At 52.8% G+C, this 27,457-nt stretch overlaps 1 protein-coding gene across 16 annotated transcripts; it reads right to left on the bottom strand.

Annotated features, from left to right (window-relative positions):
- Positions 1-106: 106 nt before the first annotated feature.
- Positions 107-27,276, bottom strand: KCNIP2 (potassium voltage-gated channel interacting protein 2). 16 transcript variants are annotated; one of them, XM_063628238.1, is made up of 11 exons: positions 26,788-27,269; positions 12,809-12,904; positions 11,549-11,647; positions 10,781-10,905; positions 10,339-10,408; positions 10,097-10,167; positions 9,859-9,966; positions 9,597-9,701; positions 9,397-9,459; positions 9,048-9,110; positions 7,689-8,158 (listed from the first exon to the last, which is right to left on the bottom strand). In XM_063628238.1, the coding sequence occupies exons 1-10, from the start codon at positions 26,858-26,860 to the stop codon at positions 9,063-9,065; spliced, it is 858 nt and encodes a 285-aa protein (XP_063484308.1). In that variant the 5' UTR covers positions 26,861-27,269; the 3' UTR covers positions 7,689-8,158; positions 9,048-9,062. The 16 variants fall into 16 exon arrangements, with proteins under 16 accessions (XP_063484303.1, XP_063484321.1, XP_063484319.1 ...); XM_063628233.1 differs by lacking the exons at positions 7,689-8,158; positions 9,048-9,110 and adding an exon at positions 107-405 and having other exon boundaries at positions 11,549-11,602; positions 26,788-27,271; XM_055251353.2 differs by having other exon boundaries at positions 7,689-9,110; positions 26,788-27,268.
- Between the last annotated feature and the right edge of the window lie 181 nt (positions 27,277-27,457).

Below are 27,457 nucleotides of genomic sequence, written 5' to 3'. Positions count from 1 at the left end.
CAAGGTGTCCCCAAGAACTTCGGAGCTCAGAACAGGTGATACTCACTCCTCCTTTGGGGAGAGGCCGTGGGCGTGGCTTCACTTTTCAGCTGGATTATAAAGGATGTGAAGTTAGCCTGACTGAGCAGGAGGGGAGGGAAAACAGCACTCCAGGAAAGTGGAACGAACAACAGAGTCCAAAGGTAGGGAGGGATGAAAAGCCTGCCTTGTTTGGGAATGGGGAGCGCGCGGTGTGTGCAGTGGGGCATGAGATCCCTTGGGCCTCAGCATGGGCATCGCTTCCTTGGGAAGCCTTCCCTAAGCCCTAGATGGGGTTGAGTCTCCTTGCTGTATGTTCTCAGAGCTCTCTTGTAGACCTACCCTAATGCACTTTACATTTATGTTGCTTGAGAAATCTGTCTCAACCTGTGAGGTATAAACATGAAATGATGATTAAGACTTAGTAATGTCCATCTTACACTTCAGTCTGATATTTACCTTCTTTAGCCGTAGCCCAACTTGTAGTTTCAAGGACTTTCATGGTCCCTCTTCTTTTCAGTCCTGGATTGTTGAGATGTGGGTTAGCAGCAAGCATTTTTTTTTTTTTTTTTTTTTTTTTTGAGACGGAGTTTCACTCTGTCGCCCAGGCTGGAGCGCAGAAGCACAGTGGCGCAATCTCGGCTCACTGCAGCCTCCACCTCCTGGGCTCAGGCTATTCTCCTGCCTCAACCTCTGAGTAGCTGAGACTATAGGCACGCGCCACCACACCTGACTAATTTTTTGTGTTGTTAATAGAGACGGGGTTTCGCCACGTTGACTAGGCTAGTTTTGAACTCCTGATCTCAGGTGATCCACCTGCCTCGGCTTCCCAAAGTGCTGGGATTACAGGTGTGAGCCACCGTGCCCGGCCGGCCAAGCATTTTCTTAAGGGACCTCCTGTGCTGAGAGTTAGGGGCCATAGCAGCTTTACTGGATATTGTGGTCCGTTGGGGTTGAGAACACAACTTTTTTTTTTTTTTGTAAGAGAAGAGGTCTCACTTTTGCCACACAGGCTAGTGCAATCATAGCTTAAGTATCGAATTCCTGGGCTCTCAAGGGATCTTCCCGCCTTAGCCATCCCAAGTAGCTGGGACTATAGGCAAGTGACCGCCACTACACTCTTTTAATTTGTTCATTTTTGGTAGAGACGGGGGGGTCTCAACATCTTGCCCACGCTGGTCTCGAACTCTTGGGCTCAGGTGATCCTCCAGTCTCAGCCTCCCAAAGTGCTGGGATTACAGACATGTGCCACCTCACCTGGCCGAAAAGAACTTTTATCTGAGGAATGAGAGTCCTTTTAAATTATCAGGCCCAGATGGCTGGGCACAGTGTTGGTGTTTGCAACCAGCCTGGGCAATATTGCCAGACCCAGTCTTTATAAAAAAATAAAAATAGGCCGGAAGTGGTGACTCACGCCTGTGATCTCAGCACTTTGGGAGGCCGAGGCAAATGGATCACCTGAGGTTGGTAGTTCGAGACCAGCCTGACCAACATGGAGAAACCCCATTTCTACTAAAAATACAAAATTAACTGGGCATGGTGGCAGATGCCTGTAATCCCAGCTACTCAGGAGGCCGAGGCAGGAGAATCACTTGAACCTGGGTTGTGGTGAGCCGAGATCATGCCATTGCACTCCAACTTGGGCAACAAAAGCTAAACTCCATCTCAAAAAAAAAAAAAAGCCAGGCATAGTGGTGTGCACCTGTAGTGCTAGGATCTCACCATTGCACTCCAGCCTGAGCCACAGAACAAGACCCTGCCTCTAAAAAAAAAAAAAAAAAAAAAAAAATTTAAAAATTAAAAAATAAATAAATCTTTAAAAATTACAAATAAACAAATAGGCCTAGCGAGGCATTAAAATGACAGAATCATCCAGGCTCAGTGGCTCACGCCTATAATCCCAGCACTTTGGGAGGCCAAGGTAGGCAGAAAGGCAGGAGTTCAAGAATAGCCTGGCCATCATGTTGAAACTCCGTCTCTACTAAAACTACAAACAATAGCTGGGAATGGTGGTGCGTGCCTGTAATCCCAGCTATTTGGGAGGCTGAGGCAGGAGAATCACTTGAACCTGGGAGGCAGAGGTGGCAGGTCTCAAAAAATAAAAAAAGAAAGAAAATAAAATGACAGGATCACATCCTGTGCCTCCCTCCTTTGAGTTACGTATTCATCTCTTGACACTGCTTGCTGTTGCCACAAGTAGCTATAAATTAACCTAATAATGTTGTACTGGACACTCAAACACACACCCTATAGTTTAACAATGTATAGCCAATCAATAGCTTATGTTATTTTAATGTAAACTCTTGGTAAATAACTCAGGAACTGCCTCTTCTTTCCCTATAAAAATCCACTTGTGGCCGGGCGCGGTGGCTCACGCTTGTAATCCCAGCACTTTGGGAGGCCGAGGCGGGCGGATCACGAGGTCAGGAGATCGAGACCACAGTGAAACCCCGTCTCTACTAAAAATACAAAAAATTAGCCGGGCGTGGTGGCGGGCGCCTGTAGTCCCAGCTACTCGGAGAGGCTGAGGCAGGAGAATGGCGTGAACCTGGGAGGCGGAGCTTGCAGTGAGCCGAGACTGCGCCACTGCACTCCAGCCTGGGCGACAGAGCTAGACTCCGTCTCAAAAAAAAAAAAAAAAAAAAAAAAAAATCCACTTGTAACTGCTGCTAATCAGTGTCTATTTAGGGCAACTCAACTTGAATCTATGCTCTTGGGTTGCAATCCTCAAGCTTATAATAAACTCTCTACTTGTATTCATTTTGCCTCAGCTTCTTCCTTATAGGTTGACAGGAGATTTGGGGGCTGTCATTCTGGTTGATGTCCTTAGTCTCATGACATTTTCCTCTTTGCCTTAATCACTGCCAGCAAGTCAGCAGCCACAATTTCTCCTACTTTCCACAGTCCAGTCTCATAGGGAAGGTTGGCCCCATTTCTGTGTCCCTCAAATTTGAAGAGTGGTTCTTGCCACATAACTGCTATACACTTTCTCACCATACCACACTTCTCTCCACCCACCTCTCTCCACCCACCCCCAACACCTACAACAGTAACAATGCTTAGTAGACCTATGATGAATATTTGTGGAATGAATGAGATAGGGCCCTGCTCTCACAGATTTTACATTCTGTTTGGAGAACCAGACAATAACAAATTCAGTACACACATAGGAACTCACAGTTTGTGGTAAGGGCTATTAAAGGAAGAAACCTGCCAACTGCATCAAGGAGGAGCTACTTCAGATGGACAAATAGGAAGGAGTAATTTAGGTGAGTAGCGATAGTGGCTTGGGCTGGGAAACAGCATCAGAGAGAGAGAGAGGTGGTGTACCTTTGGTGGTGGAATTGGTGATTGATTAAATGGGGGCGGAGGGAGAATGAAGGAGGGGAAGAAACGAAGACTTCTAAATTTTGACCTGAGCAACTAGATGGATGTTGGTGTCATTTACTGAGATGAGAAAGACTGAAAAGGCATGAATCTAAGCTCCATTTTGAACATGTTAAGTTTAACCATTACAGGTCCACATTAATATATCAAATAGGCAGCCGGGCGCGGTGGCTCACGCTTGTAATCCCAGCACTTTGGGAGGCCGAGGCGGGCGGATCACGAGGTCAGGAGATCGAAACCACGGTGAAACCCCGTCTCTACTAAAAATACAAAAAAAAAATTAGCCGGGCGTGGTGGCGGGCGCCTGTAGTCCCAGCTACTCGGAGAGGCTGAGGCAGGAGAATGGCGTGAACCCGGGAGGCGGAGCTTGCAGTGAGCCGAGATCGCGCCACTGCACTCCAGCCTCGGCAACAGAGCGAGACTCCGTCTCAAAAAAAAAAAAAAAAAAAAAAAAAAAAAAAAAAATTAGCCGGGCGCGGTGGCAGGCGCCTGTAGTCCCAGCTACTCGGGAGGCTGAGGCAGGAGAATGGCATGAACCTGGGAGGTGGAGCTTGCAGTGAGCCGAGGTCGCGCCACTGCACTCCAGCCTGGGTGAAAGAGTGAGACTCCGTCTCAAAAAAAAAATATATATATATATATCTCAAATAGGCAACTGGACTAGGCGTGGTGGCTCATTCCTGTAATCTCAGCACGTTGGAAAGCTGAGACTGGAGGAGGATCACTTGAGCCCAGGAGTTCAAGAGCAGCCTGGGCAACACAGTGAGACCCCATCTCTACAAAAAATTAAAACATTAGCAGGGTGTGGGTGGCACACACTTGTAGCCCCAGTTACTCTGGAGGCTGAGGTGGGAGGATCGCTGGAGCCCAGGAGTTTGAGACTGCAGTGAGCTATTATTGTACCACTGCACTCCAGCCTGGGTGACAAAAAAAAAAAAAAAAAAAAAAAAAGCGAGGGGCAGTTGGATAGATAGGTTTTGGATTTCAGAAGAGAGAGTTCTGGGGACATAAACTTAGGAGCCTCTGCATATCGATGGTGTTTAAAACCGTGGGATTAGGGGTGGTTTGGGAAAGAGGCTTAGGTCTGAGCTGTGGGGCCTAAGATTTAAAATTCAAGTTGAGAAGGATGAGTCTATAAGGGAGGGCTGAGAAGGGGTAGCCAGAAGGGCACGAGGAAAACCAGGAGAGTAGGAAATACTGGAAGGCAAGAAAGGAGAGTATTTTGAGATGGAGCAGCTGACAACACTCAGAACCCAACCAATGGCCAAGATGAAATAATCTGAGGCTGGTGTAGTGGCTCACACCTGTAATCACAGCACTTTGGGAGACTGAGGCGGGTGGATCACCTGAGGTCAGGAGTTCGAGACCAGCCTGACCAATATGGCGAAACCCCGTCTCTGCTAAAAATATAAAAATTAGCCGGGCATGGCAGCATGTGCTTGTAATCCCACCTACTCAGAGACTGAGGCAGGGGAATCGCTTGAACCTGGGAGGCGCAGGTTGTAGTGAGCGGAGATCACTGCACTGCACTCCAGCCTGGGTGACAATCTGAATGCCAACCTACTGTTTTTTTTCCGGATCTCATCTGTAGGTTTGGGCTCTGGGGCACTTCTCAGCTTACTAGCAGTTCTCTGCTTCAGTTCCACTAAACTTGAATCTACCTTAGAAAATGGAAACTGGGCCAGGCATGATGGCTCACACCTGTAATCCCAGCACTTTGGGAGGCTGAGTTGGACAAATTGCTTGAGCTCAGGAGTTCGAGACCAGCCTGAGCAATGTGGTAAAACCCTGTCTCTACCAAAAATACAAAAATTTAGCCAGGCGTGGTGGCGTGCACCAGTGGTCCCAGCTACTTGGGAGGCTGGGGTGGGAGGATCACCTGAGCCTTGGAGGTGGAGGCTGCAGTGAGCTGAGATTGTGAGACCCAGTCTCAAAAACAAAAAAAAAAAACTGTCTCCATGCATATGTAATTATATACACATATTCACCATGTCCTTTCATCCATTATTATTTACTGAAGGCCTATTAGGTGCCAGGCCCCAGGGATAAGATGGTGAAGAAAAAAACCCTAGTCCAGGCACTCAGGGAGCCCTCAGGAACTTAGTGTATAGGAGAAGACAAGTAAATAATTACCCAAGTAAGTATATATATGGTTATAAACTGAGAAGTGCCATAAAGGAAAAGCAGAGGGCATCATGAGAGCCTGTCATAGTGTCACTTTGCTTGGATTATGCATAACATACACAGCATCCACCCTTCACATACAGCTCTTTGGTTTTTTTTTTCTGAGATGGAGTCTCGCTCCGTCACCCAGGCTGGAGTGCAGGGGTGCGATCTCGGCTCACTGCAAGCTCCGCCTCCCGGGTTCACGCCATTCTCCGGCCTCAGCCTCCCGAGTAGCTGGGACTACAGGTGCCCGCCACCACGCCCAGCTAATTTTTTGTATTTTTAGTAGAGACTGGGTTTCACCATGTTGTCCAGGATGGTCTCGATCTCCTGACCTCGTGATCTGCCCGCCTCGGCTTCCCAAAGTGCTGGGATTACAGGCGTGAGCCACTGCACCCGGCCCACATACAACTCTTTACTGTGCCCAAAGGCCACTGTTGACAGACTTGAGGGATTGAGTCTAGTCTCAGTCCTGCTACAAACTTACTGAGTGACCTTGAGCAAGTCTCCCTTTTCTGAGCCTGCTTCTTCTATGAAGTGGAGGGTTAGACTAGATTACATGTTCTTTTTTTTTTTTTTTTGACACAGAGTCTCACTCTGTTGCCCAGGCTGGAGTACAATGGTGCCATCTCGGCTCACTGCAACCTCCGCTTCCCAGGTTCAGGGGATTCTCTGGCCTCAGCCTCCCAAGTAGCTGGGATTACAAGCATGCGCCACCACGCCCAGCTAATTTTGCATTTTTAGTAGAGACCAGGTTTCACTATGTTGGCCAAACTGGTCTTGAACTCCTGACCTCAAGTGATCCACCCACCTCAGCCTCCCAAAGTGCTGGGATTACAGGCATGAGCCGCTGCACTCACTCTAGATCACAGGTTCTTAACTTAGGACCCATAGATGAGCTTCAGGGAAACAAAAATGCATGGGAATTCTTGCCTTTTTTTTTTCTTCTGGATAGTGGGCCCACGGCTTTTATCAGATCTTTATGCTGATGACTCAAAGAAACCTAAGGACCCAAGGAGCAGATGGTTCTTTGATGATATAAGCAGGGAACACAGATGATAAAACAATGGATGCTAAAAGTGAGTTTTTGCTTTTTGGACAACATATCCCTCCCCTTGACTTTGTCATGAGGGAGGAGAAGGCCTGATACTCCTCCTATGGATGGTGAAGTTTAATCACCCATAATGGTGACCCAGAGAAAGGATGAGAGGAACTGACCATTGGTGGGTCCCTCTGCAGGAGCAGAACAAAGAAAGAGTGGGAACACACAGAAAGTCCGTGTCATCCTTTATGCCATCTGCCTCATGGTGACCTGCGCTGAGTCCACTCCATCTCATTCCTCCATCATTCCTGGCTGGGGTATGGACACAAAAAATATTTATCTATACTGGAGGCAAGCTTGGAATGTTGACACAAAGGAACTTTCATTAGAAACGAAAGGGAGGGGCTGTGCACGGTGGCTCACGCCTGTAACCAACACTTTGGGAGGCTTAGGCAGGCAGATCATATGAGGTCAGGAGTTCGAGACCAGCCTGGCCATCATGGCGAAACCCTGTCTCTACTAAAAATACAAAAATTAGCCGGGCATAGCAGTGCATGCCTGTAATCCCAGCTATTTGGGAAGCTGACGCAAGAGAATTGCTTGAACCCAGGAAGCGGAGGCTGCAGTAAAGCCGAGATCACGCCACTGCACTCTAGCCTGGGCGAAAGAGAGACACTCCATCTCAGAAAAAAAAAGAAAAAAAGAAACTAAAGGGAGGCCCCTCAAAAGAAAGCACTTTGAGATTAACTAAAAAGTCTGTAAATTAGAAATCTGTGATTCAACTTGTAAGAATGTCAGCTAAAAAACAGCTTGCTTGGCACAGTCTTTGGGACATCAGTGTCCTGTCCTTCCTTCCTTGTCTCCTCTCAGGTTGTGTGGGAGGGAGATTCATGTGGGAGCCTGAGGTTGGGTGGGTTTCCAACCATTCCAGAGCCTGTGTCTCAGTCTCATGCCAAGGTATGGCCAACTACGGAAAAGAAAGCCACTTTCTTGGGGATCTAAAAGGCTGCAGGTACATGAGTTAGGGGTTGTGTAGTATTTGTAGGTGGGAGGGACAAAAGGCAGAGACGGCAGCCTGTGCATAGCCATTGTGTTTTATTAGATCTGGTATATTTCTTATTTTACAAAATATATAGAAGAGCCCAAAATGCAAAGCAGTCAACAGTCTTCTGATGGGGAAGGGGGCTCTCTGGGGGCCCTCCCCTCAGATTCTGGCCGAGTGGGAGGGTAAGCTGAATGGGACGAGCAGGTGTGCTAAGGGGTGGCAGCATGGCTGGGGTGCTGACAATGGGGTTGGAACCTGGGTCCTATGGTCCCTGCCCTCTAGGTGTGCTAAGGGGCATCTCTGGGTAGATTGAGTAGAGCAAGAGGAGACCCTAGGGAACTGAGGAGGTTATCTGGGGGGGTGGGGAGAGCCCAAGTTGATTGAAGATTCTAGTGAATGCCCCCACACTGGGTTCAGATGCTATGCCTGCCTCTCCTTCCCTCTCCCTTCTAAGGCATCCACTGTGGGGAGTGATAGGCCCCAAATTCAGGAAGGTCCCAAGTCTATAGAGAACATGGGAAACAAAAACTCAAGTCATAGCCCTCAAAACAGGGACGATGAGCAAGGAGGGTGAAATGAACCTTTGGCAGGCATCAGCCAGGACATCCCCCATCCACATTCCCCCGCCACAACCACCACCGACACATGCAAGAAGGAAGGAGAGGAAGCAATGCCAGGGATGAGCCAGATATCTAGCCCCAGGCTCTCCATGGATACTAAGGAGGGTGTGGAAAATTTCTGGGGCATTTCTAAGGAGACAAGGTCTTCTGCAAAGCCTGGAAACTTGTATTTTGATGGCCTGTGGTAGCAGACCCGTGGAACTTGGAGCTATAACCTGGTGTGCCTGAGCAATCATAATCTGTCCAGGCCTTTCTATTCTCAGCCCTAGCCACCTCCTAGGACCTATCCATTGACTCAGGCCCAAGATTTCTCCCTATACATTCTTGTTCCCCTCCCACAGGGCTCTCAAAGGCTGGTCTGAGAAGCCAGCCAGTGCCAAGAATGGAGCATTCCCTCTGAGAGGGGAGTCTTAGGGGAAATGTTTATGAGGTCAGGGATGGGGGAAGCACCATAGCAGGAGACATCTGTCTAGTGTGTTTCTAGAGTAGGGGTAGGAGGTGGGGAACCACTCAATTCCTACAGGAGGGGCACTCTCAACACTGGGTGTCAGGCAGGAAGGGGGTGAGAGCTGGTGGGAGTAGGGAACACCCCCCGAGATGCACTCTGCCCACTCTCTGGCCCCTTCAGCTCCAGAGATCTGGACTACTGAATCCCCAAGCTCTTGGATCCCTCTAGCCCCCAGGGAGGCCTAGGATGAGGATAGACCTGGGAAGAGAAGGGTGAGGTCTGCCTGGACTAGGGTTAGAGCATGGTCCCCCAGGAAACACTGACCCCCTCTCCTGGGGGCTAGATGACATTGTCAAAGAGCTGCATGGACCTCATGATGTTCTCATCCTGTGGCCATGGTGTGAGCGAGGCAGATTGAAGAGAGAGAAAGAGAAGGAGCTTATCAGAGACAGGGAGAGGGACACAGTCACAGATGGGGACATTCAAAAGCACAGAGGAAGGACATGCCCAGAGAGACCTGAGGTAGGGAAGGGGTAAGCCTCCCACAAAGGAATAGGATTGAAATGTGGGGGTGAGGTGGGAAGGTGGTATTCTGCCCAAAGAAACTTTTCCCTACATTACTAAATCAGGCCTGAGTCCAGGTCAGGGTAATGTAGAGGTCAGGGAGCTATACCTTTTGACAAGACTCAATGAATTCCTCAATGGTCACCACACCATCCTTGTTTCTGTCCATCTTCTGCAAGAAGGTGGTCAGGCAGGGAGAACAGGAGGGATGGCAAGAGAGAGGCAGAGAGAAGTCAGGTGAGTTCCCTGCTGGTTCTTGGCCTCCTTCCCTTCACTCCAGGGCCCTCCAGCCTACCCAGTCCCAAGTACCTGGAAGAAGCTCTCCACGTGTTCCCTTGGGGCCTCCTCCCGGAGTGCAGGGTACGTGTACTTGCCCATCATGTCATAGATGGACTTCATGATGTCAAGCATTTCCTGTTAGGCCAAGAGAGAAAAGGATCCTTCCTCAGAGCCTCCAGCCTCCCTTGATCCCTTGCTTGTGGGTATATGTGGGTCATATTTCCCTCCCATCACCCTCTGCACACCACCCCCATCACCGCCACAGACCCCCAGCCCTTCAGTTGCCCTGCACCTCCTTGGTGATGCAGCCGTCCTTGTTAAGGTCATACAGGTTGAAGGCCCAATTAAGCCTGTCATCTACCGTTCCCCGAAGAATCACGGACAAACCAGCCACAAAGTCCTGGGAAGGAGGCAGGAGGGAGCTGTGTCCTCGGGTACTCTTCACCCAACCCCTTCTCTGGGTTTGGCCTGGAGATCCTGGCCCTGAAGTCCAGGAAACAGGCTTCCCTGGCCAACCTCGCCCAGCTCACCTCAAAACTGACCGAGCCATCATGGTTGGTGTCAAAGGCATTGAAGAGAAAAGTGGCATAGGTGCTGGAGTCTGCAGGGTGAGTGTGGAGAAGTTGGCTTCCACACAGGAGAGGACTTCCTCCCTCTACGGAGTTCCCCATACCGCCCATCACCTTGGCATTCCCAGCCCCTCCAGAATCCCTCCCTCCCTCAGCCTAGATAGAGAAGGACAGCTGCTTCTCCTTGGGCCTTGTCCCCTCACCTCCTTGAGGAAAGAACTGGGAGTAAATCTGCTTGAAGTTCTCCTCATTGACAATTCCGCTGGGACATTCCTGGAAGGAGAGGGCACCAGGCTGAGGGCAGAGACAAAATCCCCTTCCATTCACCGCCCCCACCCTCCATGGCCCAAGACTCCCAGGGAGGGGGATAATCTTCAAGCCTCCAGAGGACTCACCACGTGGCTCATGTGATGGGAAGCAAGACTTCTTTCCCAGTGCACAAATAAAAAACATGGAACGAAACTGACAGTCTACAGGCGCCGCTTCCGTTCTGGCCCCGCCCCAGAACCTCCAGCTAGAAGTTCAGTCTCAGGGCCTCGCCTCCCTTCCGCCCGCACCTCAAGCATCCAAGCCATGCTTTCTGGGAAGCTGTGGACGGGCTTCCCTGTCCCACCCTCGCTGAGTTTGGCCTCGCCTTGCACTCACGTTCTTGAAGCCCCGGTACAGGACCTGCAACTCCTTGCGCGTGAATTTGGTTTGCTCCTGCAGCTGCTCCAGACCCTCAGGCCGGTGACACACGGTGGACAATTCAAATTCATCCTCCACGCTGTCTGCGGGAGCGGTGAGGACAGCCGCGCCTCAGGCCCAGCCTCCGCGACCCCTCTTCAAATCACTGACCCATTCACCCCCTCCCCGACCCCCGGTCCTATCCGATGCCGGAGACCAGGCTGCCAGTTCCCTGGGCCCCGAGCCGAGGACACTGAGGCAAGGAGAAAAGATGCTGGCCATCTTCGAGGTCTATCAGTGGGCCAAGGCCTGGCCTGGCCCCAGAGCCAGGGATCCAACTCAGTGCTCGCCCCTGGGCCCTGATCCCTCGTTGGAGGGTAAGGCCCCCAGCAGCATCTTCGTTTCAGAAAAGGAGGAGTGGGAAAAGCGCGTTCAGGAGGGGGCGTCTGAGGGTCAGAGCTCCGGGCCTTCGGGGACCAACTCAGATCCGCCCAGCCCCAGCCTTGCCCCGCCCAGCCCCTCCCCTCGCCCCGCCCAGCCCCTCCCCTCGCCCCGCCCAGCCCCATCTATCCCAGCCATGCCTGAGCCATGCCCCGCCCAGCTCAGCCAACCTCCATCCAGACCCCACCCCCGGCCCAATCTCAATCCCGCCCCGCCCCCAACGTCCAGCCCCCAGGCAAGTGCCCCCCACCCCAAGATGGCAAAGCCGCCCTGCCCCGCCCCGCCCCCACCAGGAGCGTAAGTCACCTGGGTCCAGCAGGCGGGGTCTGTGGGGGCGGAGGGAGGCTGGGGCGGCTAATGCTGAAGGGAGCGAACTGTCACCGAGAAAGCGGAAGACCCGGCCAACTGCAGACACACACCTGGCCCCTCACTCAGAGCAAACCTCACACCCCAGCCCGTGCAAAGGCACGCCCAACCAGCACAGACACACACGAAATGGACCTCATGCACACAAGCTTGCGGGACTCACGCCTGTCCTTTTCCGAATCCACCCCCGTGTGGGACCCATCTAAGTCCAACACAACAGCACGCTCAAATAACTACAAAGCGGGCCTTTATGGTTTGCAAAATGCAGTATGATCCTATGAGGTGGGCAAGGCCCAACTGAGGAAATGGAGACCTAGAGACAAAGCGAGGTCACTCAACTCAAGATCACTCAGCAGGGGACCAGGCTGGGACAGAAAACCCAAATACCCTGGCGTCTGGAGGAGGGCAGGCGCCATCCTCTACACCTGTCACCGTCCTGTCGGGGCATAGGCAACACACATCAGAGGTCCAAAACACGGTGGGGGAAGGGGGTGGCCGCACAGAGTTGAAGACACCCAGCTAAGCCACATACAGACCCTCACGGCCGCCTGGTCTACACAGGCCGCCACAGCTACACAGACTCAGGCCTCAGCCCGGTCACAATGGTCACACCCACACTCTCGGGTCCCACAGTTTTGCAGGAGCGGTGACACACACCCGCTCCCAACTGACCACGCCCACACACGCTGGCTTCAGCCGCACATGCACACAGTAGCCACGCCCCCTTATGCTCCAGCCCAGCCAGCACCCACCCCCCCCCACCCCGCCCTCGCCACGCTGGTCACACACACACACACACACACACACGCACGCACGCAGGCCTGGGGCACGCCCCTCCCCCACACGCAGACCTGGGGTACGCCTCCCATACACACACACACACACACACACACACACACACACGCGGGCCTGGGGCACGCCCTCCACACACGTGCAGGGGTAGGGCACGCCCCCCCACACACGCCGGCCTGGGGCACGCGCGCGCGCCCGCACGTGCACACACATACACACACGCAGGCCTGGGGCAGGCCCCACCCCCACACACGCAGGCCTGGGGCACGGCCCCCCGAAACATGCAGGCCTGGAGCATGCGCACACACACACACGCAGGCCTGGGGCACACACGCACACATGCACGCATACACACGCACGCACACACACATCGGGCCCCGCCCCCGGAAGCACATGAGAGGCACTTGCTTTCACTGACTGAGGGCAGGGCTTGGGGCCCGCAGCACGGCAGCAGCTTGAGGAATCGCTGCTTCAGCGCTTTTTTAGTGGGCCCTGGAGGGTGGCCTGGGAAAAGAGAAGACCCCAGGAAGGCACATTAACTCCCATTGTCCCTCTGTTCCCTGTCCCCTCCCTGCCAGTCACAAATCAACCCCATCTGGGGACCAGGCTGGGGGAGGAATTAAGGGGAGGAAAGGAATGGCAAGGGTGGTTGGAATCGGGTTAGGGGAGCCCAGTGGGTCCATAGAGGTGAGGCTCAGGCACTTTGTTTAATGGGACGTGGCCGATGACAGCAAGGCGGCAAGGATGAGGTGGCAGTGGCCTCAGTGTATTTGCTGACCTAGTACCCTTGGTTCAAGTGCCATGGCTGGACCTCTCAGGATGATGTCCAACCCAAAGATTGCCTGGGTAAGAACACCTCTCTCATATACACACCTACAGTGACAGGCGTGTATAGTGACATGTAGAACAATACATCACAGTGATAGGTGCCAGTGACAGCTTGATATCCAGTAATTCACACCTGATGGCCTAATATGCATGCTCCAACACACACACACACACACACACACACACACACAAAATGACCTGCTACTCCTTAACACAAACATATACAAACTGACCTAAGTAAAACAGGATGCACACACATGGAGACCCATATAGGCCATCTCACACACAGCATGATGAAACCACACAAACCACACAAAACCACACAATGCCTCTGGGACATCATGACATGTGAGTCTACAAAGAACACTATGACATTGTGACCTTATAACATTATGATACATATCAAGGTTGTCATGAAACATACCCATATCATACTGTGACCTGGGTCCCCATGGCACCCAGATATCTAAGGCTGTACCTCAATACCTCACCCACAGAGGCTTCATTTTTCCTGGGTACACCCACTTTTCTTTCCTGTAACCCCTCCTCATTCCAAGGCACCCAGAATCTTTCTGCCAAAGGGCAGGGTTCCTCATCAGCTAACTCATCTACCCTAAACTGTGGCCCCTTCACAGTCTTTTCCAGTATGGCTTGCTCTTTGAGGGTGAAATAATAGTAAACTTTGCGGCAATAAGAGATCTTGGAGGGGAGTATTCTGGTGTATTGTGGGGCTATCCATGGCCCACTGATCATGGCTCTCCTTCCCCTCTTCTCCCCTTATTTCTGCACATGCTCTACAGCTTTAATTGCACCCCCAGAGGACCCTCAGTGTTTGTGTGTGTGTGTGTGTGTGTGTCTGTGTGCCTCCCAGCTGCACTGCATCCAGATTCCTGGGTCAGATCCCAGACACAGTGGCTGAAGTTGGCCTCAGTCCATTCCTGGAGGGGGTCCAACTTCCTTTAGTTAAAGGTTACTCCCCCTCCATATACTCCACCCTCCCAATCCAGGCTTCACCCTCCAAATCAGGCCCTGTTCTCAGGAGGTAACTGGGTGAGTAACCACCTCCTTTCCTTCAACATATCCTTACCTCCCTCCCACCCCAGGAGCCATGGAGAGGTGGGAGGGAGGCAGTGGGCCAGGCAGGGGGATTGATGGCGGTCTGGCCTCTGGCCCAGGGCTCCATTAGCCTGGACTCTGGTTTCCCAAAGCCAGATTGCGCCTGGGGCCTCCAATGGTGTAGTCGCCCGACTCGGGGGTGGCTCTCCTGCCCCCCACCCCAGCCCGCTACCTGTTTCTAAGCCTCTGTCTCCTCTAAAGGTGAGAACAGAATGGCTGCCTTCAGCCCAAGACTCCTGGGATTCCCAGATGCCCTCTCTTCCCCCTTTCCCATCTAAAAGGGATGGCAAGTTAGAGCTCAATCAACTTCACCTTTTCCAGATTGAATGAGAACAAGCTCAGCCCAGCTGTCCCAGTTCATCTAGGTCCAACTCCCTGTTCCCCACTCCACCCCAATAAATGCAGCAGAGGATGGAGGGTGAGCTAGGAGTTTTCTGCTCTTACTGAACCCTAGAGCAGGCAGTTCATGCACCTTCCTCTTGTTCCCAGCTTCCTTCATATTTTTCCAGTTCTTCCAGGTATTTACCCTGCAGTCCTCCATCATGGTTCTGGTCTGTCTTCCTGTCCCTGGTGGTACTGGGGAACAGCCATGCTATGGAGTTACACAGTTCTAGCCGTGAAGAGGAGGGAGAGGTCAAAACTCCCAAGGGGGAGGCAGAAGTGCTCCCCATTCCACCCCAATATTACTCTCCCTACTGACTTTGGGGTGGGCTGGGGAGGGGAGTTGATTTTCCACTCCCAGTGTCTAGGCCCTGGAGACCATTCTGTACTTGGATCCTGACAGGAGCTTAGAGAGGCAAGGGGACTTGGGAAGCAGCGTCCCTGATCTGATCCACACCTCATCCCCAATCAGAGCTGGGCTATAAATGTCTCCTTCACAATGTTCACACTCTTCCCTCCAGAACCCACCTCCTCCCAAGCCTTGGGTATGGAGCTGGTATATCGTCAGGAAACTCTGGAAACAGCCACATGCACAACCTGATACCCAAAGAGGCTCAGCCACATACTGTGCCACTCAGGCCTGGCCACATCCACCTTCTCACAAAGCCACATGCCCTGTCACTCACACATACAGTCATATCCCTGTCCCATACATGGGCTCACAGTTACACACTTTGTACTCTCTCACATACAGGAACACAAAGTCACACCCTGTGTCTCTCACACACTGAGCCCACACACCCCATAAGCTACACTGCACGGATGGAGGTGTGGAGAGGATGCACAGGCACCGTGGTGGGCCCCTGACTCCAAAAAGGACCCCCCAGAAATCTGTTGTTATCTCAGGATCCCTAGAACCTCCCTCCTCTACTCCAGACACTCCTTCCCTATCTCCAGACCCCTCCTGGTATCCCCCAGAATCCCCTCACCTCCTCATCTCCACACCCCAGTCCTCCCACACTGCACCCCTCATCACCTCCTGACACCTTGTGCCCCAGATTCCCTCCTCCCTCCATATCTACTCCTTGAGGCCTCCTCTTCACCCCTCCCAGATGTTGTATCCCCCAAACACCCCTACTCACCTCCTAGATCCCTGTCCCATCACTCACCTGCTCATCCCTGCCCCCAGTCATGAAGACAGACAAACACCCTCCCTAGTGCTGTGGGGCAGCTGCCCCACCAGCCAGCAGCTCAGACATGCCAGGACACCTGGATTACCTTCCAAGGAGACAGGCTCAAAGAGGCCAAACTGCTCCAGCACCTTGACAAACAGAGCGAGGACCACGAGCACAGCGACCATCTCCAGCCCTTCCAGGTTCATGGTGGGCCTGGGGCATGGCCCCTACAGGGCCCAGGTTCAGACACGCCGGTTCGCCGCCTCACACCACCTCCCCCTCAGGCTCCCCAGCCTGAGTAGGACTGCCTGCAGCCTCCCTCCCCCTCTCCCTCCCAGGATCTCCTCCCTCTCCCCCATCACCCCGCCTCTGCCCCACAGGCCTCCCAACCACAGCCGCAGCCTCTTCCTCTTCGCAGGGCCACCTCAGCCTTTGGACTGGCACCTCCTCGGGAACCTTTGGTGCAAAGAATATGGACCAGGACAGGACAAGATATGGGCCAGAGGAGGGAGGGGGCAGTGACCCGCCTCTGTCCCTGAGAAGTGCTTCCCCTAGACATCCTGTGGCTACTCTGTGCCAAAGGGAGGGGGCAGAGGGAGGAGCTGAGCTTAGGGAGAAGGCAGGGAAGGGCATGGTGTATGTGCGTGAGAAACTACCATCTGCACATGTATAAGTAATCAGATGCATGGGTCAGAATATGTTGTGGTGGCCAGGTGTTTTCCTGTGTGTCTATTCCTGTGTTTGTCAGTATGGCAGTGCGTATGTCTCCCTTTATGTGTGTCTTTGTGCACTTACACGTGACTGTGCACCTGTCACAGAGGTGTGTGTTTGGCGTATGGTTATGCATTTTGACTCTTGTGTATATGGGTATGTGAGCTGGGTGTCTATGGTCTGCATGTGTGGGAGTGTGTTGAAGTATATGTGAATGTGCATGGGGAGTGAGGTTCCTGTGTTTTAGTAGGGTTGTAGGATGTGGGTCTGAAGTTTGTTAGGTATGGATGTGTCGTATAATTTGGAGGGTGAGTCTACTGTTGTGTCATTGTATTGGCATGGAATTGTATGAGAATAATGGCGGAGAAGGCAGTGACCTCTCCTGCTAGGAGGATATCACCAATATCGATTTGGTTGCCATGGAGACTGTGAGGAGGGAAGCACTCTCTTCCCACAGGCCACAGGCAGTGAAACTGAGGCCCAAGGGAGGGGGGATAAGATACAGTAGTAGCCTAGGCAGAAAAAGGCCACTTAACCCCATCAGGACCCTCTGGGGAGGGGACTTATTGCAGCTGCCTTTGGGGTCAAGAGACCCAAGTTTCTTGGGAGAGGAGGGGGGACTGTGCTGGTTCCTTATGTGGCTGGGACCTCATCCAGGAGATGCCAAAGCCTTGCCTGCTCCTTAGGAACTGTTATTGAGCTGATGGAGAAGCCCAGCTGCTGTAGGAGGGAAATCTGAACCCTCTAAGGGAGCCGCCCCTCCCAGCCAGCATCCCCAGAGTCCCTCCCTCCTCTTCCCTGCCTCTTCTTGGTGGGGTATTTGTGTGTGTAAAGGGGTGGGGAGAGGCCTACAGAGCCAATGAGCCACAAGACTAGGGCCTCTGGGTTAGTAACACCATTACTACCGCTGCTGGCTAACGGTGACTGAGCATTCACTATGTACTAGATAATGCGCTATGTGCTTACAGGTGTTGTAACACTGAATTTTCACAATAAGCCTATGAAGGCAGTACTATTATCCTCATATTACAGGTGGTAAAACTAAGTCAAAGAGAAGTTAAGCAAATCTTCAAGATCAGAGCTTCAATTTTAACCCAGTCTGACTCAGCCTTCACTCTAAACCACCACACTACACTGGCTCCCTTCTTAGAAAGCTGGCCCAGCCAGGAGGCCCAATTTAGGGGGATTGGCCCCAGAAGGAGCCCTCCCTCTTGTCCGGCTCTGAGATGACTGTGTCTCAGCCCAATTTGTGGGGTGGGGGCCAGTCCCTAAGGCCCCGGTAGAGGTTGGCTGATCTGCAGTTCTATACAGCCACCACCGGGGGGCACGCGTCCAACCTCACACAGTACCATATCCCTTCCTTCTCCCTGACCTGCCCCATCCAGGGAAGGGGTGAGAAGATGACGCTTCACATAGGCTTTTTTTTTCTTTTCTTTTCTTTTTTTTTTTTTTTGAGACAGAGTCTCGTTCTGTCACCCATGCTAAAGTGCGGTGGTGCTAGCGATTCTCGTGCTTCAGCCACCGAATAGCTGGGATTACAGGCGTGCACTACCACGCCCAGCTGATTTTTATATTTTTAAGTAGGGTTTTGTCATGCTGGCCAGGCTGGTCTTGAACTCCTGGCCTGAAGTGATCTGCCCCCGTCGGCATCCCAAAGTGCTGGAATTCCAGGCGTGTGCCACCGCGTCCGACCTCAAATAGGCTTGGTCTGTTCCACTCCTTTCCCCTAGGAAAAAGTCTATTTAGGGATTGCTTGCCATTTCTCACATCTTAGAGGTTACTGATTTACAGATGAAACCAGCAAATACCTCCCTATGACTGTCCAACTTCCACCCCTGGCAATATTCTTCCCTCTACCCTCATCAGGGTAGATACTTTTGTTTCAGCCAGTTTGGCCTCCTCACTGTAGCTCAAACACACTAAACTCTATCCTATTTCTGTGTTTTTGCTCTTACCATCTCTGTCAGGGCTGCCCTCCCTTCTGCATTTCCTCTTACCTATCCGTTAGGGGCAGCTTAAATTCCCTTCCCTTCAGAGCCTCCAGCCTTCAGTGGTCTACCAGTAACCTAAATTCTGACTGAATTCCTTGCAGAGTCCTCAAAACTCAGCAGGGAATTCTGTAATGTTATCAGTGGGAACAGTAAAAGGTGTTGTAGAATAGTAAGTGTTAGAATGGAATAGGGTGCCAGACTCCCTGGTTTCAAATCCCAGCTTTGCAACTTGCAATAACTGGATGGGCTCTCAACCTCTGTATGCCTCAGTTTCCCACCTCATATGGTTGCTGAGGAGGGGGGAATAAAATAATACATGGACAGTTGTTAGAATAACACCTAGCACAGGCCAGGCACGGTGGTTCATGTCTGTAATCCCAGCACTTTAGGAGGCTGAGGCAGGTGGATCACTTGAGGTCAGGAGTTCAAGACCATCCTGGCCAACATGGTGAAACTTTGTCTCTACTATAAATACAAAAATTAGCCAGGGATGGTGGCACACATGCCTGTAATCCCAGCTACTCAGGAGGCTCAGGAAGGAGAATCGCTTGAGCTAGGGAGGCAGGGGTTGCAGTAAGCCAAGATTGTGCCACTGCACTCCAGCCTAGGTGACAGAGCAAGACTCCATTTCAAAAAAAAAAAAAAAAGAATAACACCTAGCACAGAGTAACTGCTGAATATGTGTCTGCTACCATTATTAACAACGTAACACTCCCCCTTACATTTCTATAGCTCTTAACAGTTCATAAAGCATTTCCACAAACACTATTATCTCGATGGCTTCTCATAACAACCCCGTGAGACGGGCAGTGAATAGTATTGTACCGATTTTACTAATGAGGTAAATGAGGCACAGAGAGATAAAGGGCCTTGCTTGAGGTCACCCAACTAACAGGATATGAAGCAGAGATTTGAACCCAGATTTCTGTGTATCAGTCTTGTTTCCTCAAATACATTCCAACCTCCTGAGAGAGCAAAGATGTTAAAAGAAAAACAAAAAAAACTCTGGACCTACACAAATTGAGTGCCAGGCTCTGAGCTAGTGCTTGTGCAATGAAGGTGAACCAAATATGCCCTCACTGGGTAGGGAGAGACAGCCTCACTGAGAGAACTCTAAGGAATCTACTAATTCAAAAAATATTTGTGGGATGCCTATAGGTGATAGGAGCTGTTACAGGCAGGTTATGAAATGAGTTATAGCAAAAGCTTCTTAACTGGGAGGTCAGGCTCAAATGTCAACTGTCCACCTTAACAAAGAGATCAACATTTGACCAGGCACAGTGGGTGGCTCACGCCTGTAATCCTAGCACTTGGGAGGCTGAGGAGGTTGGATCAGCAGTCCCGGACCAGCCTGGGCAACATGGCAAAACTCTGTCTCTACAAAAAATTACCCTGGGCCAGGCGAGGTGGCTCATGCCTGTAATCCCAGCACTCTGGGAGGTCGAGGCAGGTGGATCATGAGGTCAGGAGTTCGAGACCAGCCTGGCCAAAATGGTGAAACCCCGTCTCTACTACAAATACAAAAATTAGCCGGGCGTGGTGGCACACACCTGTAATCCCAGCTACTTGGGAGGCTGAGGTAGGAGAATTGCTTGAACCCAGTAGGTGAAGGTTGCAGTGAGCTGACATCACGCCACTGCACTTCAGCCTGAGCCACAGAGCAAGACCTGTCTCAAAAAAAAAAAAAAAAATTAGCCTGGCGTGGTGGCACACACCTATAGTCCCAGCTACCTGAGAGGCTGAGGTGGGAGTTCAAGGCTGCAGTGAGCCATGATCGTGCCCCTGTACTTCGGCCTAGAGGACAAAGTGAGACCCCATCTCAAAATAAACAAATAAAGAGATAATATTTATCCAGCACATTTTGTGTCCTGGATACTTTACATGTAGTATCTCACTTAGTCCTCATAATAAACCTGAGAGGTAGGACCTATTATTCCTGTTTTTACAGCTGACATGGTCAGAGTGAGTGGTAGTGTACCCATTTTGCAGATGAAGGAATTGAAGCTCCCCGCCAAGATAAGCTCCTTGCTTATCGTGGGAAAAAAGAGTGATTTTTTTCCAAGATAACAGCTGACATGCTAATAAAGAATGAGTTTGGCTGGGTGCAGTGGCTCACGCCTGTAATCCCAGCACTTTGGGAGGCCAAGGCGGGTGGATCACAAGGTCAGGAGTTCAAGACCAGCCTGACTCACATGGCGAAACCCCGTCTCTACTAAAAATACAAAAATTAGCCAGGTGTGATGGCACTTGCCTGTAATCCCAGCTACTCAGGAGGCTGAGGCAGAATTGCTTGAACCTGGGAGGCGGAGGTTGCAGTGAACTGAGATCATGCCACTTCAGTCTGACTGAAAAAGCAAAACTCTGTCTCAAATAATAATAATGAGTTTAACCAGAGTCAGTGATCTGTCAGCTCCCTCAGGCAGTCTCTCCAGTATGTGTGGGGTGTCAAGGAATCCTAGGGCCTACAGCTTAGTTTAGGTAAGGGAGCTATGGGTAATAAAATCAAAAAGGGTCAAATTCCATGAAACCTTGAATGCCAAGCCAAACTATTTGAATGGAAAGGGGCCCCACAACAGCCGCTCCTTGATCCCTGCTACTGATAACTTGCAGCCAGTTGCCCTGGCCCTGGCCCTGGCGCCTCCTTTTCCTAACTCCCACTCTCAACTCTCAGAGACCGTGATCCAGCCTCGCCAGGACTCACGGTACTAAATCAGCAGGCATCCCACGGCAGAGTCTGTCAGGAGTGAAAGGACGAGTTATTTTTCCAGGCTCTCCCTTCTCCCCACTCAGAGACTTCTCAAGTCTTCGGGTTCAGTGAGAAACTTGCTAGATCCATCCTCCCCAAGCATCCCTGTGCCACGAATTTAGCTCTTCACTCAAAGTAAAATCTCTGTGGAAGCAATTTGGCAGAGTGGGAACTCAAGGGAAAACTATCTCGAGGCATGAGGTGGGCCTTCCCCAGATCCCTCAAATCTTACCACAGAGATATTCCTATCATTTATTTATTTATCTCCCCCAGTTCAAATGTGAGTAACACTGCCTTGTGGGGGAACCCACTCTATGCAACTGTCCCACCTTCTCCAGTCTACCTGTGTCCCACCCCCCACCACCACTGTTAACCCAGCCAGTGAAGACCTCAAAGCCCTTCTCTCAGTCCCCCAGACCCACACCATTCCCAGCTAGGCCAAAGACACTGCAGCCCCCAGCTGCATCGGGTGATTAATGACCTTCCTAGACGTTGGGGCTATTTTGGGTCCTGGAAGTCATGCCTGCAATGACTGAGAGCTGGCCCTGCCTGGCTCCAGCCATCTGTCACTGGAGACAGGCCCAAGCAGGGAGCTTGGAGGTTGTATGCTCCCCAAAAGATTTCCAGGTATGATTCTGGCTCAGGACCATCCATCTCCCCTCCTTTTGGGGGACAGATGGCAAGGAGAGGCCACAGGCCCTACCTATACTCCAGGGGCTCAAGTGGATACCCATGGAGAGAGCCAAAACGACATCTCAGAATGCCACAGGACCAGGTTGTTTTGGTCTGTTTGAGGCCAGGTGCAGAGGGGACGTTGGGTTCTGTGGGCCCTGCCCAAGCAGTCATAAGGAAACGCAAGTGGAGATGTGCATACACCTCAGCAGTGCAGTGGGATACTCACAATCCACATCTCATACACTCCACACATCTCACACCAAGGTACAACCTCATGAAGGCTACACAACCAACTTAGAGACTCAGGAACCCTCAACCCAATCCTAAAGTACAGAACTCCAGGTACACACAGTCTCCGTGTCACAGAATCCCAGTGATCACAACCCCAGAGAGACACAGACTCAGCCATGCATACCTCAGCAATGCACAACTTAGTAATGCACAATCCCATTAATACACACTCCCAGAGAGAGAGAAAACAGAGACATACGATCCTTAAGCCACACAAGTCTATCAGTCCCACGTCATGCATGAACTTGCTAGCTGAGTTCATGTTGGTCTAGGCCCATCTCAGGGTTTTTTCCTTCTGAACACTGACCCTTCATCTTAAGACCCCTTCAGCCAAGAAATGCAGGAAAGGGCTGAACCTTTTCCCTGCTCTGCTGCAAGCCTCCTCCTTTCATCCCTGGGAGGCTCCCTGTCCCTCACTTGAGGCCCCCTCCTCTGCCTTCAGTGAGAAGCCCCGCCCCCTCCACCATTGTGAGGGACCTTGATGCCCCTTTCCTTTCCTCTTTGAAGAGCGCTGTCTTCCTCCTGCTCTGTAAGAGGCCCATCCCCTGCTCCGCTTCTGTCCGGGATCTCGTCTTGGGAGCCCTTTCCTTGGAGGGATGTTGCTCCCTCCATCTATGTGAGGGGCCCTTCCCTCCCTATCTCTGCGGAGCTCCTACCCCACTTCGCTCACTTTTTGAAAGATCCTGCCCCTCCCTTCCCTTCCTCATACCTGGAGACAGCGACCCAGTCACCAGCTGGTAGAGGGATCGCGCTGCCTGCCCCAGCGGGCTCCGGCACCTGCGGGGGCATCGGTTCATGGTTTGGCGGAGAGCTCGGCCTCCAAGCTCCGCCCCCAGGCCCCGGGGCGGTCCGGTCTCCGCCCTCACCCGGGTAGGCCCCGCGTGGGCGGCGCGGGAGGGCCGGCCCGGCAGGCATAGGATCGAAACCCTGGAGCCTTCCCATGTTCTCCTGGCCGCACGAGAGGAGCTCACCCTGGCCCCATCATGTGAAGCACCCGCCCCCAAAGTTCCTGGACTGGGGGGGCGGGGAGGGGCCGCGCGGACGCAGCCTTCTCAGGGAGCATTTTTCTGGGTTCTGGCGGGGAGGCCAGGCAGGCACATGTGGGTTTTGAGAAAAGAGCTGGATGGGGAATGAACCGTATCTTTTATTGCCCCCTTTCAGCCCCCCTTTCTCCGCCTGTCGCACTCCTCCCCGCACCCTGCACCCCGCCCCCACCATTTTGGCATAAAGAGCCGAAGGGGTAAGAGGACAGAGTTGTCATGGCAACTCCCCACACTTCCACACTTTCTGGACCAATGGAAGAAAGGCAGGAGGAAGGAGAAAGAGGCCAGTGTATTGGGGTGGCAAAGAAGAGGCGGCAGAGTTGCGCCCCACTGCCTTCTGTCTCCTGGCTCCAAATTCCTTGCTCTTATAACTGTTTCTATTTGTGTTTGTCTCGGTGCGGCAGGTTCACAGACTCTACCACCATACGCTGGCTACAGCCGAACGCTTCGAGAAGAGCCCCACCCCCACCCCACCCCACCCCCACTTCGGTCCCACTGCGCCCCTTTCCCGGACTCCGGACACATCTCTATCAGGTTAGACCCCAAGTAAACCCTTCCAGGACTCTCCAACGCCTTAAAATTCCTGGGAAAGCCTACGGGAGAGATATGGTCCCGCTCCTTCGACTGAGATCCCGCACGTTTGGTTGAAAACCCTACATTTAAGTGGTGAGAATGACTTCCTAACTCTGGGCAAATCTTGTCCACTTGACGGCGACTATACCCACTGCGAAGCAGCTCCGTGCGCATGGCTCCTCGCAGCCACACGGGGGCGCCCCCGCCCCGGGAACAATACTCAGGGCCGGAGGGACTCCACGGAGATCCCAGTCCGGGGACCGAGCTCAGGGCTTGCCAGCCAGGCTCCAACCCTCTCCGCATCTTCTCTTGGCCTTTCTCCCTTCCGCTCAGACAGGGCCGCTGCTAAACGCGGCCTTTCCCCTCGGAACCGCACTGCCCAGTGGCCCCGCCGGCCTGGGAAGACCCGAGGGATTAGACAGGGATCCGGGTGGGGCTCGGACTGTTTTTTGTTTTGTTTTGTTTTTTTTCCTAAAGAGTCTCTCCCAGCTCCCTTTTGAGCTTGGGGTGGGAGTGGGGAAGCAAAACGGTCGGAGGTACCCAGGATGCCCTGAGGTGTAACTTTCCAGCTGCCTCCCTGCAAGCCTGATGGGCCGGGATGACGGGAGCTGGAGACCACCCTAAATCCGATCCCAGGAATCCCACCTGCAGGGAAGGGGAGGCGAGGCCTGGCGCGCGCTTCAGCACCGCGGACAACGACTCCCCTTTATGCTTCAGCTTAGGCATCTCCCAGCGCTCAGAGCTCGGCGCCGCCCGCCCGCCCGGAGTCTTCGTTGACACTGGCGTCCCAACCCGATTTGTCTCCCGCTATAAAATAAGCCGCCCTTCGAGAAGAGAGCTCCTGGCAGTCCTATTTCTACTTTCCAAGTCGTGTGTGGAGCTATCTACAGCTAGGCTGCTGTAGACCCGGACCACGATTCTTGATACTTGTCAACATTTGACCTTTCCATTTTCCTTGGGAGGTAGGCAGGCAGGCAGGAAGTAACATTCCCTTTTACAGATGAGAAAGGTGAGGGCCAAGAGAACAAAAGTCACATAGTTGGTACACTTCCATTCCTGACTGACCTGGGGCAGGGCATCTCCAAATACAAATGCTTCTGCCACCCAACCTCATTCAAATAGCCAAGTGGGGAAGGGTTGGTTTCACTAAGGGTGAGAACCTATTAAAGCTGGAAGCAAACACTGACTAATGTGATGCTATTCAAGGCCCCTAGGCCCTTACTACTGTCAAGAATCCTAAACTGGTGGTGGGAACAGAATTCATAGAAGAGCTGGACAGTGGGCCCTTTGGATTCCATCCAGCTCTGAGGCACATCTGGCATGCTCTCTCATCTGGGGCCAGCCTGAGTGGCTCCCCTGATCCTGACTAGGGCCTCCCTAGGGACAGTGATGGGGGGTGGGGGAAGACACATGCTCAAGGCACCTCATCCTAGTCCCCTCTCCCTTCCCAGGTCTCAATCTCACTCCCCTCAGGAAGGACAAGGATCATGGCCTCCCTCCACCTCCCCAGCTTTGTTTTGGCCTCAGGGAGACAGCCTCCCTCCTCCCACTCTGCTGGCTTTCTAGAGCAGGCTGCACAATGAGAGATGCAAACACACACATGGAAATGTACGCAGGGTGACACAGTCACCTACACAAACACATGGCTCTTCCTACCAAACCAGGAACATGCACATGCACAGATGTACTGGTCTCACATACCTCCCCATGTGGGAAAGAGAGGATGCCCGGGCAGCCAAGTGGTTTGGGGGGACATACAGGACACCACATGGCACTTCCCAGGCCTAGAGCTTCTAGCTCTGGCTCTGGAGGGGAAGCAAGAGGATGTGTTTTCCTGGGTTCGAGTGAAGTTCTGAAAGGTTTGTTGGGGGTTGAAGGATTCAGTTGTAAGAATAATGAGTACATGATTTGGTGTGGGGAGAGAGGGCTGACCCAGCACTAACTAAAGCCTCCCTACAGGGGCCAGGTGCTGAAGCCATAAGGTCTCTTGGAAACCAGGCTGGGCAGCTGAACACTAAAGTCCCTCCTTGGGTCCACCTGGGCTATTTGTGGAAAAATTGGTGAAGCAGTGGGGTGTACTAAAGACCCCTATCTGTACCAGGAAGCCAGAGAGGCAGCAAGGATGAGACAAGTCATGGACACTCACAGAGCCCCGCTGCAGACATCACCACATGAAAGTACACAACTAGCACTGAACACTAATCTCACAATCACAAAACACAACACAACCTACTTTAACAAATTCTTGCCCAGAGGGCTCATGGTCATGAAGTCTTACAAAGAGACAAGCCACCCTAAAGCGGAGCCCTGATACATTCTGGTAGTTACACACCACTTCATACAAAATTACACACTCACAACCCATCGTTGCACATATAACAGAGACACATGGTCAAAACAACTTCATCAGTACAATCAGGGTCCTACGCAAACTCAAACATCTGACGAGACCATACAATTGCACTGCCACATACAATCACACTCACCCTAGCTGTCACCAAGCCCAGGGCACATGGCAACCAGCTGTGGGAGGTGCGCGCGCGCGCACACACACACACACACACACAGAATGACAGGCGCTCACGCACGTAACACCTCCCACTCCAGACACCCTCTCAGCCCTGTGTCACATACGCCCACACCTGCTGCCTCTCCACACCTGCCTCTTCTGTTCCTCCCCAACCCCTGCGGGACCCAAGGCTTTGAATCCCCAGTGTCCTGCCGCCCAGACCGGCCATAAGAGTGCCTGGGAATGGGGCAGAGTGTGGGTGCGGGCCAGGCCGGGGTCGGAGAGGCGGAAGGGTCTGGAGGAATGGAATCCACCCTCCCTCCCGCGACCCCCACGTCACTGACTCACCCGTGAGCTGGTCGTAGGAGCCGTCCAGGTCTCGGGAATCGGACAAACTCTCCTTGCGGCCCTGGCCCCGCATGGCCCCCGGCGCCCCGCTCCCGCCCGGGCCGTGGGAGGGGGCGCCGGGTGGCCGGGATAGGGCGCTCACACGGCGCCCCCTGGCGGCCTAGTGTGCTGTCGGGGCTGGGGGAGTCCGGGCTGAGGCTGAGTCTGGGAATGGGCCCCGGGTCTGAGGTCTACCCGGAGGTCCTGGAGCAGGAGAGGGAACACTAGGCAGCAGGTGAGCGCAGAGCCGGAGGCAGAGCGGAGCTGAGCGCGGAGCCGAGCCGAGCCGCCTTTCTCCTCCCGCCCCCTCCCCGCGGCTGTCACCGCCGCCTCCCCCCTTCGGAGCTGCCGGGATTGGCTCCCCCTACCCCCGCCCCCCACCCTTTGCAGCCCGGGGGAGGCACCCGGTGAAAGGGTGAACTGCAAAGTGCGGGGAAGGAGACTAGCTCCCCAGCAATCTGCCCCTAAACCAGAAGTCACGGGGCTTGCGGGGGGTGGGGGGGGGAGGCGGAGAAGAGCGCGGGACAGAAGAGCCCCACTGAGAGGAAACCCCGCCCCCAATTCTCAGGCACCCCTTCACCCTTAGTCAGCACAGTTCTGGCTGAGGCAGAGCCTGGGGTATCATATCTGA

This window comes from Symphalangus syndactylus, chromosome 2 (assembly GCF_028878055.3).
Source record: "Symphalangus syndactylus isolate Jambi chromosome 2, NHGRI_mSymSyn1-v2.1_pri, whole genome shotgun sequence".
In the NCBI taxonomy this organism is placed as follows: Eukaryota; Metazoa; Chordata; class Mammalia; order Primates; family Hylobatidae; genus Symphalangus; species Symphalangus syndactylus.
This window is presented reverse-complemented; position numbering and strand designations above follow the sequence as displayed.